Genomic DNA, 16,791 nt, shown 5'->3' with positions numbered 1-16,791 from the left:
CCACCCCCTTAGATAGCAATTCTGTAGACTTAGATAGCATTTGATACAGTCTTATAGCATGTTATGTAGACAGCATAAGTGCATTGTATGTGCTATTGTCATAGCACGTCATAGTACATATGTATAGCATAGTAGTATAGATGTATAGCTTATATGTATAGTTTCATTATAGATATTCCACTGTTACTTTCTTAGCTTACGCATGTTTCATGATAAATGTTTTTATGTGATGTATACCCATGCTTTTTTGTTCTTGCTTAATGTAAGTCGCTCTGGATTAAGAGCGTCTGCTAAATGCCTAAATTGTAAATTGTAAATTGTAGGCTGCAACAATGATTTCATAAAGTGTAGTTTAGTTTTGAACAGGCAACTAATGTAGTGATAGATTAATTGAATGGGCCTGAATAGATAGATAGATAGATTTCTTTATTTTTGTGTCATGCACCAAAGGCGCCCAGCCCACATGGGCTAATTGGGCTTACAGGACACACCATATCATTGCATTGAATATTGCATTGTGTACAATAAACAGATATGTTTTGTTGATATTCCCTTTTTTGTTTTTACACAAACAAAACATTCTGCCTTATTTCCCACGCCCTGCATAAAAAGTCTGCCAAAGCGCACACTCGCAATTGCAGCTGGAGGGCGACGCGACACACACACACACACACACACACACACACACACACACACACACACACACACAGAGAGCGATGTGTGGATAAATGACTGAGATTTGGGAAATGCGCACGCAAGCATGCACAGAATGCACGGCGTGACAGGATTATATAGGTCACCCGTTTTGGTGTGACACACACGGCTTCCACATTTAGCTTCATACTGGTTGAAAGTGTCCTTCCAAAAATATTTTTTTTGCTCGAAATTCTTATTCACAATGACATTGAGTTGTGGTGTTGTTTTTAGGGTAATTGTTGCATAAGCGCTATTTCGCACTGGAGTCCCGTGAGGCGGGCCATCTCACTCCCCTCCCCTGTGTCTGAAGCAGCTAGCATGGAAGCTATATGGAACCTTTCCCTCCGAGTGCACACAACCATGCCGTTGTCCACGCGTCCATCCGATAGCTTTTAATGTAAATGTCCCATCCACTGAGCAAAAGCGATATAAGCGCCTTATTCATTAATTCGATTCATTTGGGTGTGGGGCTGTGCAGTGCTGTGGGCTTTAAATTGTGACGGAGGCGAGCTGCTGCTGCTGTTCGACTTCGAGTCGCTGTCTATGGAGCAGTATAGAGTAGGCGTGGCGCAGCATTAGAAGGGCGCAGCAAATACGACATTGAGGGGTAGAAACCATCCCGGTCGCGTGGTTGATCTAACGCGTGTGTCACTGTGAAGGACTGGCCCCATTAAGTGAACGTAGTTGGCGTAGTAGACGCCAACATGACGATTCTGACGTAGGCTGTAGAGGTTGAGCAAGAATAGCGTGTTTGAGAAAAGTAATATTTAAACAGTAAATAAGACATTTTTGGCGAATGCAATGTAGTCTATATGTTTTCTGGGAGTGTGGCGAATTTATTTAGCATATAGAGATGTCTGGTAAAAGTGTGGTTTGGTCGGAGAAAGCTGTTGGATAAACGGCCATGTGCTTATGTACCCCTGTCTATTAGGGTAGCAGGATGGGCCTGAATAGATAGATAGATAGATTTCTTTATTTTTGTGTCATGCACCAAAGGCGCCCAGCCCACATGGGCTTACAGGACACACCATATCATTGCATTCAATATTGCATTGTGTACAATAAACAGATATGTTTTGTTGATATTCCCTTTTTTTTTTACACAAACAAAAGATTCTGCCTTATTTCCCAGGCCCTGCATAAAAAGTCTAAACTCAGTAGTGTGCCCTGCACATGTAGTAACGGATGGGTTATAAATTATTATAATACTGTACTGCACTCCTTAGTATTGCACTGTACTGTAATGTTGTCCTCTGTACTGTACTTTACTGTACGTCTTTACTGTACTGTACTGTACTGTTGTTAGTGTTGTTATTGTTGTTTTTCTTATAATGATTATTATTATTATTGTTATTATTATTACATGCATTATTGTTCTGATGTGAGCTTGTTTGTAAATGAGTGAGTTTACAAAGAAGTTTATTGTTATTATTATTATTATTATGATTATTATTATTAGTATTGTTATTGTGATTATTACATGGATTATTGTTGTGATGTGAGCTTGTGGCTGACTGACTATCTAGAAAATGAAAACATGGCACTTCATTTAAAATAGGTTACAGACCCCTGTTATATGCGCTTGTTTTGGGATTATTTTTATAGACCTATTTACTTGTTTCTATGAGACATGGCAACAGCAGCGAAAGGCATCCACGTCTTTCTCTTGTGAAATGCTGAGATTAGAAACGACCATAATTATTTCATTTCTCAACCTTAAAAAATAAATAAAGACATCTCCATAATCCTTGGGAAGTGTGTGTAGCAAAAGTAGTCGGCATTGTCATGGTTGAAAGTATTCATGCAACACTGACGCTGTAAGCTGTGTGATGCTAACGCGCTAACACCGTTAGCATGGTCTGTGTTGGTGAAAGGGAAAAGGATAGATATGAAACTACTGGCCAAAATAAATGTCATAAAAAACACAACACCTAAAATCGGAATGTGATGGTGACCTATTGAGCACAAACAGACAATCATGATTTGCTTGCTGGACCTATAATTAATTTATGTGCATTACATTTCCACCTCGCACATCCTGCTATCCTGCTACCCTAATAGACAGGGGTGCATGAGCACCTGGCCGTTCATTCGTGCTCTATCTCCGACCAAGCCACACTTCCACCACACATCTCTCTATGCAAAATAAAACCTGCACACTCCCACAAAAGACATAGACTACATTGCATTCGCCAAAAATGTCTTCTTTACTGTTTAAATATTACTTTTCTGAAACACGCTATTCTTGCTCAACCTCAACAGCCTACGTCAGAATCGTCATGTTGGCGTCTACTACGCCAACTACGTTCACTTAATGGGGCCAGTCCTTCACAGTGACACACGCGTTACATCAACCACGCGACCGGGATGGTTTCTACCTCTCAATGTCGTGCCTACTCTACACTGCCATCCCAAGTCCCCTCCCCCTTTCACTGCTCCTGTGTGTGACCTGTGAACTACTCTCTGACTGCACTGTGGCTTGATTTATATGTGCGAGGTGGAAATGTAATGCACATAAATTAATTATAGGTCCAGCAAGCAAATCATGATTGTCTGTTTGTGCTCAATAGGTCACCATCACATTCCGATTTTAGGTGTTGTGTTTTTTATGACATTTATTTTGGCCAGTAGTTTCATATCTATCCTTTTCCCTTTCACCAACACAGACCATGCTAACGGTGTTAGCGCGTTAGCATCACACAGCTTACAGCGTCAGTGTTGCATGAATACTTTCAACCATGACAATGCCGACTACTTTTGCTACACACACTTCCCAAGGATTATGGAGATGTCTTTATTTATTTTTTAAGGTTGAGAAATGAAATAATTATGGTCGTTTCTAATCTCAGCATTTCACAAGAGAAAGACGTGGATGCCTTTCGCTGCTGTTGCCATGTCTCATAGAAACAAGTAAATAGGTCTATAAAAATAATCCCAAAACAAGCGCATATAACAGGGGTCTGTAACCTATTTTAAATGAAGTGCCATGTTTTCATTTTCTAGATAGTCAGTCAGCCACAAGCTCACATCACAACAATAATCCATGTAATAATCACAATAACAATACTAATAATAATAATCATAATAATAATAATAATAACAATAAACTTCTTTGTAAACTCACTCATTTACAAACAAGCTCACATCAGAACAATAATGTTGGCCAGTAGTTTCATATCTATCCTTTTCCCTTTCACCAACACAGACCATGCTAACGGTGTTAGCGCGTTAGCATCACACAGCTTACAGCGTCAGTGTTGCATGAATACTTTCAACCATGACAATGCCGACTACTTTTGCTACACACACTTCCCAAGGATTATGGAGATGTCTTTATTTATTTTTTAAGGTTGAGAAATGAAATAATTATGGTCGTTTCTAATCTCAGCATTTCACAAGAGAAAGACGTGGATGCCTTTCGCTGCTGTTGCCATGTCTCATAGAAACAAGTAAATAGGTCTATAAAAATAATCCCAAAACAAGCGCATATAACAGGGGTCTGTAACCTATTTTAAATGAAGTGCCATGTTTTCATTTTCTAGATAGTCAGTCAGCCACAAGCTCACATCACAACAATAATCCATGTAATAATCACAATAACAATACTAATAATAATAATCATAATAATAATAATAATAACAATAAACTTCTTTGTAAACTCACTCATTTACAAACAAGCTCACATCAGAACAATAATGCATGTAATAATAATAATAATAATCATTATAAGAAAAACAACAATAACAACACTAACAACAGTACAGTACAGTACAGTAAAGACGTACAGTAAAGTACAGTACAGAGGACAACATTACAGTACAGTGCAATACTAAGGAGTGCAGTACAGTATCCTGCTACCCTAATAGACAGGGGTACATGAGCACATGGCCGTTTATCCAACAGCTTTCTCCGACCGAACCACACTTTCACCACACATCTCTATATGCAAAATAAAACCTGCACACTCCCAGAAAACATATAGACTACATTGCATTCGCCACAAATGTCTTATTTACTGTTTAAATATTACTTTTGTCAAACACGCTATTATTGCTCAACCTCACCAGCCTACGTCAAAATCGTCATGTTGGCGTCTACTACGCCAACTACGTTCACTTAATGGGGCCAGTCTTTCACAGTGACACACATGTTACATGAACCACGCGCCCGGAATGGTTTCTACCCCTCAATGTCGTATTTGCTGCGCCCTTCTAATGCTGCGCCACGCCTACTCTACACTCACTGCTTGCAGCAGCAGCACTCGCCACTCGCTGGGAGCAGGGTCTGCAGGCGCCCGTGTGTGTGCGTGCGTGCATGTGTGTGTGTGTGTGTGTGTGTGTGTGTGTGTGTGTGTGTGTGAATGAATAAGGCGCTTATATCGCTTTTGCTCAGTGGATGGGACATTTACATTAAAAGCTATCGGATGGACGCGTGGATAACGGCATGGTTGTCTGCACTCGGAGGGAAATGTTACATATAGCTTCCATGCTAGCTGCTTCAGACACAGGGGAGGGGAGTGAGATTGCCCGCCTCACGGGACTCCAGTGCGAAATAGCGCTTATGCAACAATTACCCTAAAAAAACACCTCAACTCAATGTCATTGTGAATAACAATTTCGAGCGAAAAAATAATTTTTGGAAGGACACTTTCACCCAGTATGAAGCGAAATGTGGAAGCCGTGTGTGTCACACCAAAACGGGTGACCTATAGATTCCTGTAACGCCGTGCATTCTGTGCTTGCGTGCGCATTTCCCAAATCTCAGTGATTTATCCACACATCGCTCTGTCTGTGTGTGTGTAAGTAGTAAAGTAAATTTTATTTATAAAGCACTTTTCAAAACAACAGTTACAAAGTGCTGTACAACAAGGTAAAAACAAACAATCAATTAAAAGCGACAAATCATGTGTGTGTGTGTGTGTGTGTGTGTGTGTGTGTGTGTGTGTGTATCACTACATTAGTTGCCTGTTCAAAACTAAACTACACTTTATGAAATCATTGTTGCAGCCTACACACATATATTCAGGCCCATTCAGAACACATTTCCCAAATCTCTGATTTATCCACACATCGCTCTGTGTGTGTGTGTGTGTGTGTGTGTGGGCGTGTGTGTGTGTCGCGTCGCCCTCCAGCTGCAATAGAGCGCCGCAGTCCCCGCCCCCTTTCAGAAAGCGAGTGGCCCAGGAAGTGAAAGCCCCATGCATTCTGCCATCGGCACTTTTAATATAATTTATTTAAAGACGGTTACGCCGCGGACAAAGCCAATTCGGATCGTGACGAATCATAATAATAATAATAATATCTCAAACTTATATAGCGCTTTTCTGAGTACCCAAAGACGCTTTACATGGGGGGGCTTTACAGAGGTAACAACAAATTAAAAACAACTTTAATAGAAAGAAAAGGAAAAATAACACTAAAAGCTAAAGAACATTAAAAGACAGTGAAAAGGGTTAGCTAGGGAAGGCAATTTTGAAGAGGTGGGTTTTGAGGGTGGATTTGAAGGTTTGAAGGGTGGGGGCATCTCTGAGTGCCTTAGGGAGGGCATTCCACAGGGTTGGGGCAGCAAAGGCGAAAGCTCTGTCCCCCCACGTACGGAGTTTGGTTTTGGGGACATCGAGGAGGTTTGCATCACCAGACCTGAGGGAGCGAGAGGGGGCATGGCGTTTGAGGAGGTCACAGAGGTAAGGGGGAGCCAGGTTATTTAGAGCTTTGTAGGTGGTCAGGAGTGTTTTGAAGTGGATTCTTTGTTTAACCGGTAGCCAGTGAAGGTCACGGAGGACAGGTGTAATATGGTCTCTGGAACGGGTACTGGTGAGCAGGCGGGCAGCTGAATTCTGGACATATTGCAGTTTATTGAGGACTTTGGAGGTGGTGCCGTAGAGGATACTGTTGCAATAATCAAGGCGGGATGAGATGAAAGCATGGATGAGTGTTTCGGCTGCGGAAAATGACAGAGAGGGTCGGAGACGGGCAATGTTCTTGAGGTGAAAGAAGGCGGTTTTGGTGACTTGGTTAACATGGGGGAGGAATGAAAGGGTGGGGTCAAAAATGATACCAAGGTTGCGGATGCGGGTGGAGGGTGTAACAGTGGATCCATCAATGTTGAGTGAAAAACCTTGGGTGGAATCATGACAATGAACACAATATTTTGGGCCGATCAAATAATTTATAAGACGAAAAATAAAACAATAGTGTTGTCTCCTGACTTTCTTTTCTTCTTTCTAATGATTTGATCGTCCCAAAATATTGTGTTCATTGTCATGATTCGTCACGATCCGAATTGGCTTTGTCCGCGGCGTAACCGTCTTTAAATAAATTATATTAAAAGTGCCGATGGCAGAATGCATGGGGCTTTCACTTCCTGGGCCACTCGCTTTTCTGAAAGGGGGCGGGGACTGCGGCGCTCTATTGCAGGGCACACTACTGAGTTTAAAAACACAGCTGAAACATGAAGTGGACTCTGTCAACTCCGGCAATTTCCTTCTTCCCATATTGCGCTGCAACGACACTGGGATGAGCCCGCCGAAGGCGGGCGAAATTCTAGTATAAATCAAGCCACAGTGCAGTCAGAGAGTAGTTCACAGGTCACACACAGGAGCAGTGAAAGGGGGAGGGGACTTGGGATGGCAGTGTAGAGTAGGCACGACATTGAGAGGTAGAAACCATCCCGGTCGCGTGGTTGATGTAACGCGTGTGTCACTGTGAAGGACTGGCCCCATTAAGTGAACGTAGTTGGCGTAGTAGACGCCAACATGACGATTCTGACGTAGGCTGTTGAGGTTGAGCAAGAATAGCGTGTTTCAGAAAAGTAATATTTAAACAGTAAATAAGACATTTTTGGCGAATGCAATGTAGTCTATGTCTTTTGTGGGAGTGTGCAGGTTTTATTTTGCATAGAGAGATGTGTGGTGGAAGTGTGGCTTGGTCGGAGATAGAGCACGAATGAACGGCCAGGTGCTCATGCACCCCTTTCTATTAGGGTAGCAGGATGTCTGAAAGTGTCATCATGTGCATCGCAGTCTCAGAAGACCATAGACATGCATCTTGTGCCGGGAGTTAGGTCTTGGCGCAGTTTCTGCTGTGGCTGAGAAGAGTAAGACCAATATGTGAGAGGCAGACTCGGCCGCAGATGACATGACACACATGTAGGCCGGTCCTGGGATAGTTGATGGTGTGGCGGTGTCCAGTTATTTTTGCTTCATCTTTGTCCTCTTTGCTTCATGGTGTGTTGAGCCAGGGTGGTTTCATAATGTGAACAGCCCGCTGTGGAGTGCCTACTGCCACTGAAGGCGGTCCTGTGCTGCATCTTCCCACGTCACAGGGCTGATGTTAAATGTCTTGAGGTCTTGTTTACAGACATCCTTGTAGAGTAGCTGCATGGGGACGGACAATCTGTCTCTTGCCAGATGATAGTTCCGCATATAGAGGATGTCCTTGGGATGCGACCATCATCCATCCGCTGGACATGGCCCAGCCAGCAAAGACGTCGCTGCCTCAGGAGAGAGTACTGCGAAGATGTGCTCACTCCAGGACTGCTGTATTGGTGATCATATTCCTCCAGGTGATGCATACGCCTATAGGCAGGAAAGGTAGAAGCTGTTTAGCCGCCGCAGGTTTCACTATACCGACCATACAGGAGTGTGCTGATGACACAAGCTCTGTACACCTGTACCTTTGTGTGGACAGTGAAGCTTGCTATTGTCCCACACTCTCTCTGTGAGCTTCCCAAAAGTAGAGGCAGCTTTTCCGAAGCGGCCACTGAGTTCAGCATAGAATAGAGTACGGAAGTCTTAATGTCAAACTCACGCCCCCCGGTCACAGAAGTGTTTTTCCCATTCCAAATCCCCGTCTGTGTTGGGAGAAAATGTAACAAATTCTGAAGTAACATTAAAAATTACAGTAGGAAATCACATGCTTCACTTCACCAACCTGCACATCGGGAGAAATTAGGGGTTCAGTGTCTTGCTCAAGGACACTTCAACTCTGGGGGAGCCCGGGTTCGAATTGACAACATTACCAGGTTGGTTACCAATCTCGACACTCGGACAGTGGATCTGACTGAAACCATGATTTATACTTCATCGTATGGGAGTGTCACTCACAACACAATGCATCTTGATGCGACATGTGAGCTTGTAGATTGGCTCTTTCCAGCGAGTGATACCGTCGTATGACACACACACCATTGCTCATTGCTCACCCATCCCTATGCCGTGACATTGTCACCACAGCAAACAAATGCAGATAGGTAGACAGTGTCTGATTCTGAATACACAAATATAATCTGAGCACTTGCAAATTGCAATGTAGACAGTCAGTCCTAAAAAAACAAAATAAATATATCAGATTTGCCGGCCTGCAGCCTGAACAAAGACGTAGAGAGCAGAGTAGACCATCGACCAGTTAATTCTCTCTTTGTCCTTGAGGTATAATGGAACAGCAAAAAATGGGTATGGGTATCTACCTTAGCAAGCCCATGGTGCATTATATATAAACTTTACACAGGCTCGTGGCCCACAAGGTAAGACAGTACATCACAATACGAAAAAAAAATAAAAAAAATACGACATATACATATAAAAATACAGTACATTTACCCAGCCCCACAGGTTACTACTCTAGACCAGTGATGGTAGAAGTGTACCTTACAGAACTACGGCCTGGGTCTGTCAACTATACCAATGAGTCCATTCAGTGAGCGATCCAGCCTGCTCATGAATTTAAATGTCAAGTTCCTCAACAGATGAAAAGTAGTGAGTCCCAATGAACAGAAAAGCCCACTGGCTCTAGTGCTCCTTGGTTTTTTTAACAGGATACGAAGACAGTCATTATAGGCTACTTGCAGTTTGCGTAAGCTCTCCTTCTTGTACTTTACCCACAGTGGAGCTGTGTAGAGAGGGGTGCAATAAGCTCTAAAGAGGTTTACCTTAACATCCGTAGTACAATGGTGAAATTTACGGACCAACATGTTTGGCTTGTACATAAAGCATTCTCCTCTGTCTAAACATGTCCTCGTCATCCTCTAAGGTATCTGTTATGGTATGCCCAAGATATTTTGTAATCTTGGACACACCCATAATTTGACCAGACAGATGAAAGGCAGGAAACTTAAGTTCCATATCTTCTTTAGTTCTACATATGAGTATCATGCTCTTCTTATATGTTCTCTTGTATGTTATATGTTCTCAACATGCTGAACAGTTTGTGAAAAAGAACATCTAACATTTCTACAATTGCAAACAGGGAAATGTTGACATCAGCCAGAAACCAATACTTTACCACAAAAATGCTACGTTAACATAGTGAAATTCCAATTGTGTGCCCACTACAAAATCAACAACCTAGTGTCCTTATTTTGAACTTCCCCTACAGCCTACACTGCTGTTTTGCAGCATTTTAAAGATTGGCACAATGAAAATCCATAGGGGTGATATGTGATATGCTAATTGGTGTCATCCTAAATGACTCCAAAGGTCACCACAAGAGCATGTAGAGAGGTACAAGTTAGGCCACCACGTGAAGTCAATAGGTCACCAGAGGGAAGAGAGGTCTGATTCAGCACTCTATACTCAGGTCACTGTGTGTTAAAAGGGACCAGGGCAGACAGAGGGGTAACAGAACCAAACCCTTTTAAACAATAAAACCAAACCCTTTTAAAGGAAAAGCTGTCATCACTGATCACTGCAGTCTTGATATTAATAAGCCGTAATCTTCTTTGATTTGATAAACCATTCACAAACACCATGTAATCAAAGTGTTTCTCTGGATACAATCATATCTGGAGAAACACAGGTTCTGTGTTTTGAACATACGGTATCATACACATGACCCATAATGTATCACTTACTGAAACTGCAAGTGAACATCACGGGTATGGTATGTTTTATGGACTGATAAAGCATTAATATATTGCATCGCTATATGTGTTGACATAGAGTCTGCTGAGCTAACAAAAAGGCTAGTGAACACCCATCCTCTGCAGGATATACAGGTATACAGGTAAATGTGCATAGACATACTGAGAGCCACATACACACAAACACATGTGTGCAGTCTGTGCACAACCAAACATAGAATCTGTATTCTGTATGATAATTAATTACTAAATTACACTAAGAGATGAGAGCCACATACACAACACATGTGCAGTCTGTGTGTGCACACATAGCCAGGGCATTTCCAAAGGATATAAATCTTGTTTCTGATCAAGGTGATTTTACAGTGCTGTCAGTTCCAATATCTCTTACAAATTAAATCAGTCCATCACTCAATCCCTACCAGCATCTCCAAGATAAAGCTTTATCAAAGCAAATAAAATCTCAGAATGACTTCAGAGTCATTATAAACGAAGACTGTAATGCACAGAGCGAGACAGATATTCCCTGCTCAACACAACAATCCTCTCCAGCGTGGGACAGAGGATCTTCAGCAGCTCCAGGAAGCTTTTAGAAGCACGCAGCTCAGTGTTTACCTTCCTGCCATGATGGAAGGTGTGTGTCGGGGGTGGTGTGGGGGTGGAGGTTCAAAATACCTCTGTGACACACTGGTAGAGCATTTTCGTCAACTCACAAGCATTAGAACAGCGGCCTAGCCACAAAAGAAGAGCCACGGGTGCCTATGTGTATGCGTCACACAGGAAGGAAGGCCTCAAATTTACCATTCTGCCTTTAATCGAGGTGTGTACAGTACAACCGCTCAGCTCAGCTATGCATGACTAGTGGTCCAAACATGACTGTAGTAGCATGAGTCATATAGCTTGCTCTGATCAACAGTATTTTTCTGAATGAATGATTTCTGAATGAATTAATGAATTAATACGTGGCTTACATCTTTGAAGCGACTGGGGCAGAGTGGCTTAAAGTGTAACAGAAGACATGTATTTATTGTATTTATGTGATAGAAGACCGCATTCTACCCATCTGTCCCATGCTCTCACTTCTATCATGAAATACAAACAAGACTCTGCTCTTGTGATAGGTAATCTATAACTTCACTAGTATTAGGGGGTTTTGGGTATCAAACAAACACTGTAGATTTGCTGTCAGTTGCATGTTGGTTAAGGTTATACAGATCATACAGGTTGTGTTTGATTAATTTCATGATTTATAGTATATTCATCATATAAAATAAAATAATTGTTAATGACATGCATATACACTCAACTGCCCTGAAATTCTGTTGCATTCATATTTCAGATCTACATCCCTGGAAAATAAATTTAAAATACATGGTTATTGTACAGTCAGTCATGGCATATTCTCCCAACGTAACAAAAATAAGTGGTGAGCGCTTTCATGAAACATTCACGAAGGAGGAAATCGATCATCATTGGAGCCGCCTGATGTTAGAGATGTTTATCTGTAGATCTCATAAATAAGTTATTGCCTCATGACAAAATGAGCCAAGTGCGTTGGTGAGAACTGGAAATGTAATTTCATTCAACCGCAACAACATTCATATCCCCCAATAAAAGCAATTTAAGAAATAATATAGCCTTCTTTAAGAAATTATATTAAAAAGCATCATAGATCATCCTGACACATTTAAATTAATTATTTATGCGTATCTTTTTGGGAACTGATTTGATTTCACATACAGAAGACTGCAGACTAGTACTATGAATGCATTCAAATTGCTCAGACACCTTCACACAAATTAAGGCTGTTTGATCGCTTCCTCTATTGTAAAAGGAAACACTTGACATTGACTATTAGTGGCATTGAAGGTATTATTGTGAAGCTGGACCCTCATTTTGCCCGCATCAAAAGTCCTAAGAATGAGAATCATATGAGCACAAAGGGAGTTCTTTTAAGCCTGCCATGGACATAGAGAGCAGCACCACGGTGCTGTTTCATTGTGTACATTCCGCTGCCAGGCAACTCTCCAAACTTTATTGTAAACATTGTATAGGGCTTTTCAGCCTCAGCATAATGCCATTGTCCACAAGCTCGCTCACCATGTAAGTCCCATGGGAGTTAATACATTTACCTTGTCAATGATTAAAGGCTAATGTTGACAGGGAATCAAGCCAAGCAAAATATAACCATCACACATATCTCTAAATTGCACAGTTAGAGCTCAACAATCACTTCTGTTTCTGATATGGAATTGTGACCAAAGTAATTATCCTTAAAATGTAAGGCCTTTATACACAGTCTTTAAATGTTAACCACTTTAAATTCCCTAAAATCCAAAATGTAAGTTACTGTACGCTATTTTACATTCACATGTCTGTCATGTAAGGTAAAATAAGATATATATACTCAAAATAGGATTGATTTGTATGACCACTTGGCATAATGGGGATAATCATGAGCATTGAGTGATCCCAGTATGAGATGAACGCCACACAATGTGCCATCACATCACTTTTCCCAGTCTCTTTAAGAAGTGTTCTCTTCAGGTTTGAAAGCTACTTTTGTGTCAAAGCTATGCCACACACATCTAAGTCAAATGAATGACCTTGTCCCCGTATATTACATCCTCTTTAGTGGTCCATGAATGAATAGGTCCATTCTGCACATTAATTGACTACTGTTCAACTATAGTCTATTTTTGTGGCTCAACATCCACTATGCTGTGTAGACTATATGTTTTAATAATTTGATCAAATATATCAACATTACTTTGCTGTTGGTTGTTAGTACCAACCTAGGAACTTAATAGGCAGCCATGTTGATAAAACTTTCATGAGCTTTAGTAATGCAGACTGTTCTCGACTGCAGACTGCAGAACATAGGATCTGCTTTATGTTAGCTGATATGCCTGTAGGTCAGGGACTTTCCTCCAAACCTCATATTCCCATATCTGTTTCATTTTCTCACACTGGTGCTTTGTATTATAATATAGTGTAGATATAAAAGCCTTTGGTAAACCCCAAACTGAAGTGCATCAGCATAGCACACCATTAATCTGAAAATGTGCGCATGACTAGGCTATACTAAAATATAGGGACAAACGAGCGTACTTTTATTTACAATGTGAACTGTCTGAGGGCAATTCTGCAAGATTTCGTCAAAAGGTAAAACACAATTCGCTCTTGTACGTCAGCTCTCACAAACCGTAAACGCCAATCGCATGCTGAGGCAATTAAAAACATTGAGTTTAATAGTTTAGCTTTAGTTTGAAATAGAAGACGAGACACTCAGACAAGGCATAGCATTGTTCCTATAGTAGACAACACGATTAGCTTCATTATTATCTGGCAGTGGCATGGCATCCAGCAGGCATATTGTTCCAGTTCCAATCCGAACTCGAGACAGCGAATGCTACAGTACGAGTACCGTAGCCGAATACACACACACACACACACACACACACACACACACACACACACACAATCTAGCGGAGTAACCAGCCTACCTTCGTCTGCAGGTATTGAGGATAGTAGTAAGAGCACTGGGGGTACATCTGTTGATTCCACACTTTTCCCATGAAGATAGAAATGTGTTAACCTCTGGTGGGTATTAGTAGCTACTTAAATATTTCCAGCGATTACGTTTTTCAGTGTTGATTTCTGTGTCTTGGTGGAGTGTGGAGGTGGACCTCACCTAGCTCTTACTGCGGATATGCCTCTTTGAGTCTTTTCCAAGGGGATTCTTAATTTCTGCGTGGAGTGGACACATGACTTGTTTTAATTGTTGTATTTGTTTTGATGCTTACAAGTTTGAAATCATATCTGCGTTGAGAGGGAGAACTGGATTTCCCCCCCCCGACACGACCGTTTATAATAGCCTATTTAATAGTAGCCTAAACATGTTTTGCGTATATCATATAGTCTACCTGTTGCTTTGTTTGTTAGTTCAATATTTTTAGTATATTTATATTATTATTGATGTTTCAACATATAACCCAAGACAGCAGTTTATCGAGTCTCCAAACAAAGATTTCTAATAATACTCCCCGTTTGTTGTGAGCCTGTGACATGAATTAAAGGAACATGGAGAACTTCCTCTCTCAGAAACAGGAAACTCTCATACACCCAGCCAGGAAGGTCATTTTTGTTCATTTATTTTCTGCATTTATTTCAAAAACATCTGTAGTTAGTACTTAGTTATGCCCATGCAGTTCCCTAACCTAGTTGCAGTGTGTAGGCTAAATATGCTATGCATAACTTATTACATGATAAATAACATAGACATTTTCCATTAAAATGCATCATAAATGAGGACTTTCATTCACCTACCCTATTACAGCCTATATTTCGACCCTATACTATAATGTATGCATAATACAAATGTGAAGAGTATGCTACATTAATACGTTTTACTTTTCAGACACAACAGTATGGGTTCCCAAAGTGGGGTCCGGGGACCCCTAGGGGTACTTGAGGGAGTTCCAGGGGGTACCTAGCTCGAGATAGTTAGGAACCAAATGGACCCTTATGGTTATAACTCAGAGAGTGTACACGCTCAGAGTTAAATTAACAGTGGTTTTACAATATAAATTGGGGTACCAGAGATAGAAATGCCATTAAATCGGGGGTCCGTAGCTTAAATGCATGTAAAACTGGGGGTCCTTGAAATTAAACTGGTTGAGAATCACTGCTAGAGCCGTAAAAACTTCTCTTATGGGGGGTCCCTGGCATGTTTTTTCAAATGGGGGGTCTGTGGGATAATTAGTGTCAATTTGGGGGTCCTTGACATGGAAAAGTTTGGGAACTTGGTCCCCTGGTATAGGCTACACTAACAACAGTCAGGGCACACATGTGGAAAATTGGAAATCTCACTTAATTGAATATCACAATAATGGAAACAAGCTGTCTGTTAACTGTCTGTTAAGTATTTAATCAATAAAAAAACAAAACTACAATACCCCGTAGCAATGGTCACACATACCATACATTGAATTCTTGAGTGGAGAAATATTCTGGACTGCAAATGTGTTTCTAGTTCTACATTATTCCTCTCTTGACCACATCTTCCTCAAAGCCTACCTCTAAATGTCTGGGACCCCCCTGCGGCCAGAGCCTCAAACTAAAACAACAGTATTAAGTGCAGCTCTCCCCTCCATTACTGATTGAAACCAAACCACTAGCAATCTAGCATAGTACACTGTGGTGGAGGTTGATTTCCTGATGGCAGGCAGCCATATTTCATGCCTTGTTCATAAACAATGAAGTCCAAGTGTTTCATTTAACTCTGAAATTGTAAAAATATAAATGACACCTCTGACTTGTACTGTGCTTCTCCTCAAATGCACCCATAGAACAACAAGAATCGAGAGAGAGATGAAGAACACATTCTATACATTGTCGAATGAATGTTGTTGAGAATGATGTATAAGGGACCAGGAAATTGCATTATCAAACTTATAACTCATTTCAAACTTGGTTTCATTTCATTTACCCCAGGGTTTCTTGCTCTCATTCTCCTCAGCCACTCTTTCTTTGGGTTCCTGGAATCTGATCTGTGAGTCCCCCCCCCCCCCCTGCATTCCTCTTCTTCTCCTCCTCCGGGCATGCCAGAATCCTTAGCTCTGCCTTCTGTCTGATCTCACATTTCTGCAGACCTACAGCAGATTGTTTATTTTGCTGGACATGAGAGAAACATGGGAGGTGGGGGGCATTCAATGGACCAAGATTTACGGCTGAGCTCAAGCCAGGCTCCACTATGATATGCTTCCAGCCAGGACAGGAAGTTGACTGGCCTGTCACCAGACCACTGACAAACCGTAAGGAAGCACAATGATAAGCTGGTGTGTGCAGTAAATGCTAAAAGCCATTGCAATAGTTCAGCTGGTGTTGGAATGAATGAATGAACGAACGAACGAACGAAAGAATGAACGAACGAACGAATAAAATGTTCCATGCAAAATTACCTTGGACTCCAGGAGCGAGATTGGAGCACTGGCAAAAATAGCTGTTTGCTAAAGGGGTTTGATTACCCCACATTCAAGAGGAATGCCATCCTAGCAATACCCTGATATATGTCTTGATATACAAAGGGCAAAAATCAACCCCATCTGACCTCCTGGCCTCAGATGTCCTCTCCAAGCTGAGCTGACAGATGCTGGTAAAGAGTGGAACTGCTCCCCAGAGAACCTTTCCTGCTGAGATTTATGGGGTCTCTCTAGTCTAGTGACTATAGTCTAT

At 41.4% G+C, this 16,791-nt stretch overlaps 1 protein-coding gene across 7 annotated transcripts in view; it reads right to left on the bottom strand.

The window, feature by feature from the left end:
- rbms1b (RNA binding motif, single stranded interacting protein 1b) overlaps positions 1 to 14,221 on the bottom strand; it is a 55,990-nt gene extending 41,769 nt beyond the window's left edge. For 2 of the 7 annotated variants that reach the window (XM_080785034.1, XM_080785026.1), the window contains exon 1: positions 14,061 to 14,221. In XM_080785034.1, coding sequence (XP_080641160.1) covers positions 14,061 to 14,132 — 72 coding nt within the window. In that variant the 5' untranslated portion in view covers positions 14,133 to 14,221. The remainder of the gene's footprint in view (positions 1 to 14,060) is intronic. The other 5 variants (XM_080785028.1, XM_080785025.1, XM_080785030.1 and 2 more) reach the window with 3 other exon arrangements.
- Positions 14,222 to 16,791: the final 2,570 nt, after the last annotated feature.

Source organism: Protomyctophum bolini (assembly GCF_963924005.1).
Source record: "Protomyctophum bolini genome assembly, chromosome: 16".
NCBI lineage: Eukaryota > Metazoa > Chordata > Actinopteri > Myctophiformes > Myctophidae > Protomyctophum > Protomyctophum bolini.
The sequence above is the reverse complement of the archived record's forward strand: the minus strand, read 5'-3'. Positions and strand labels throughout refer to the sequence as shown.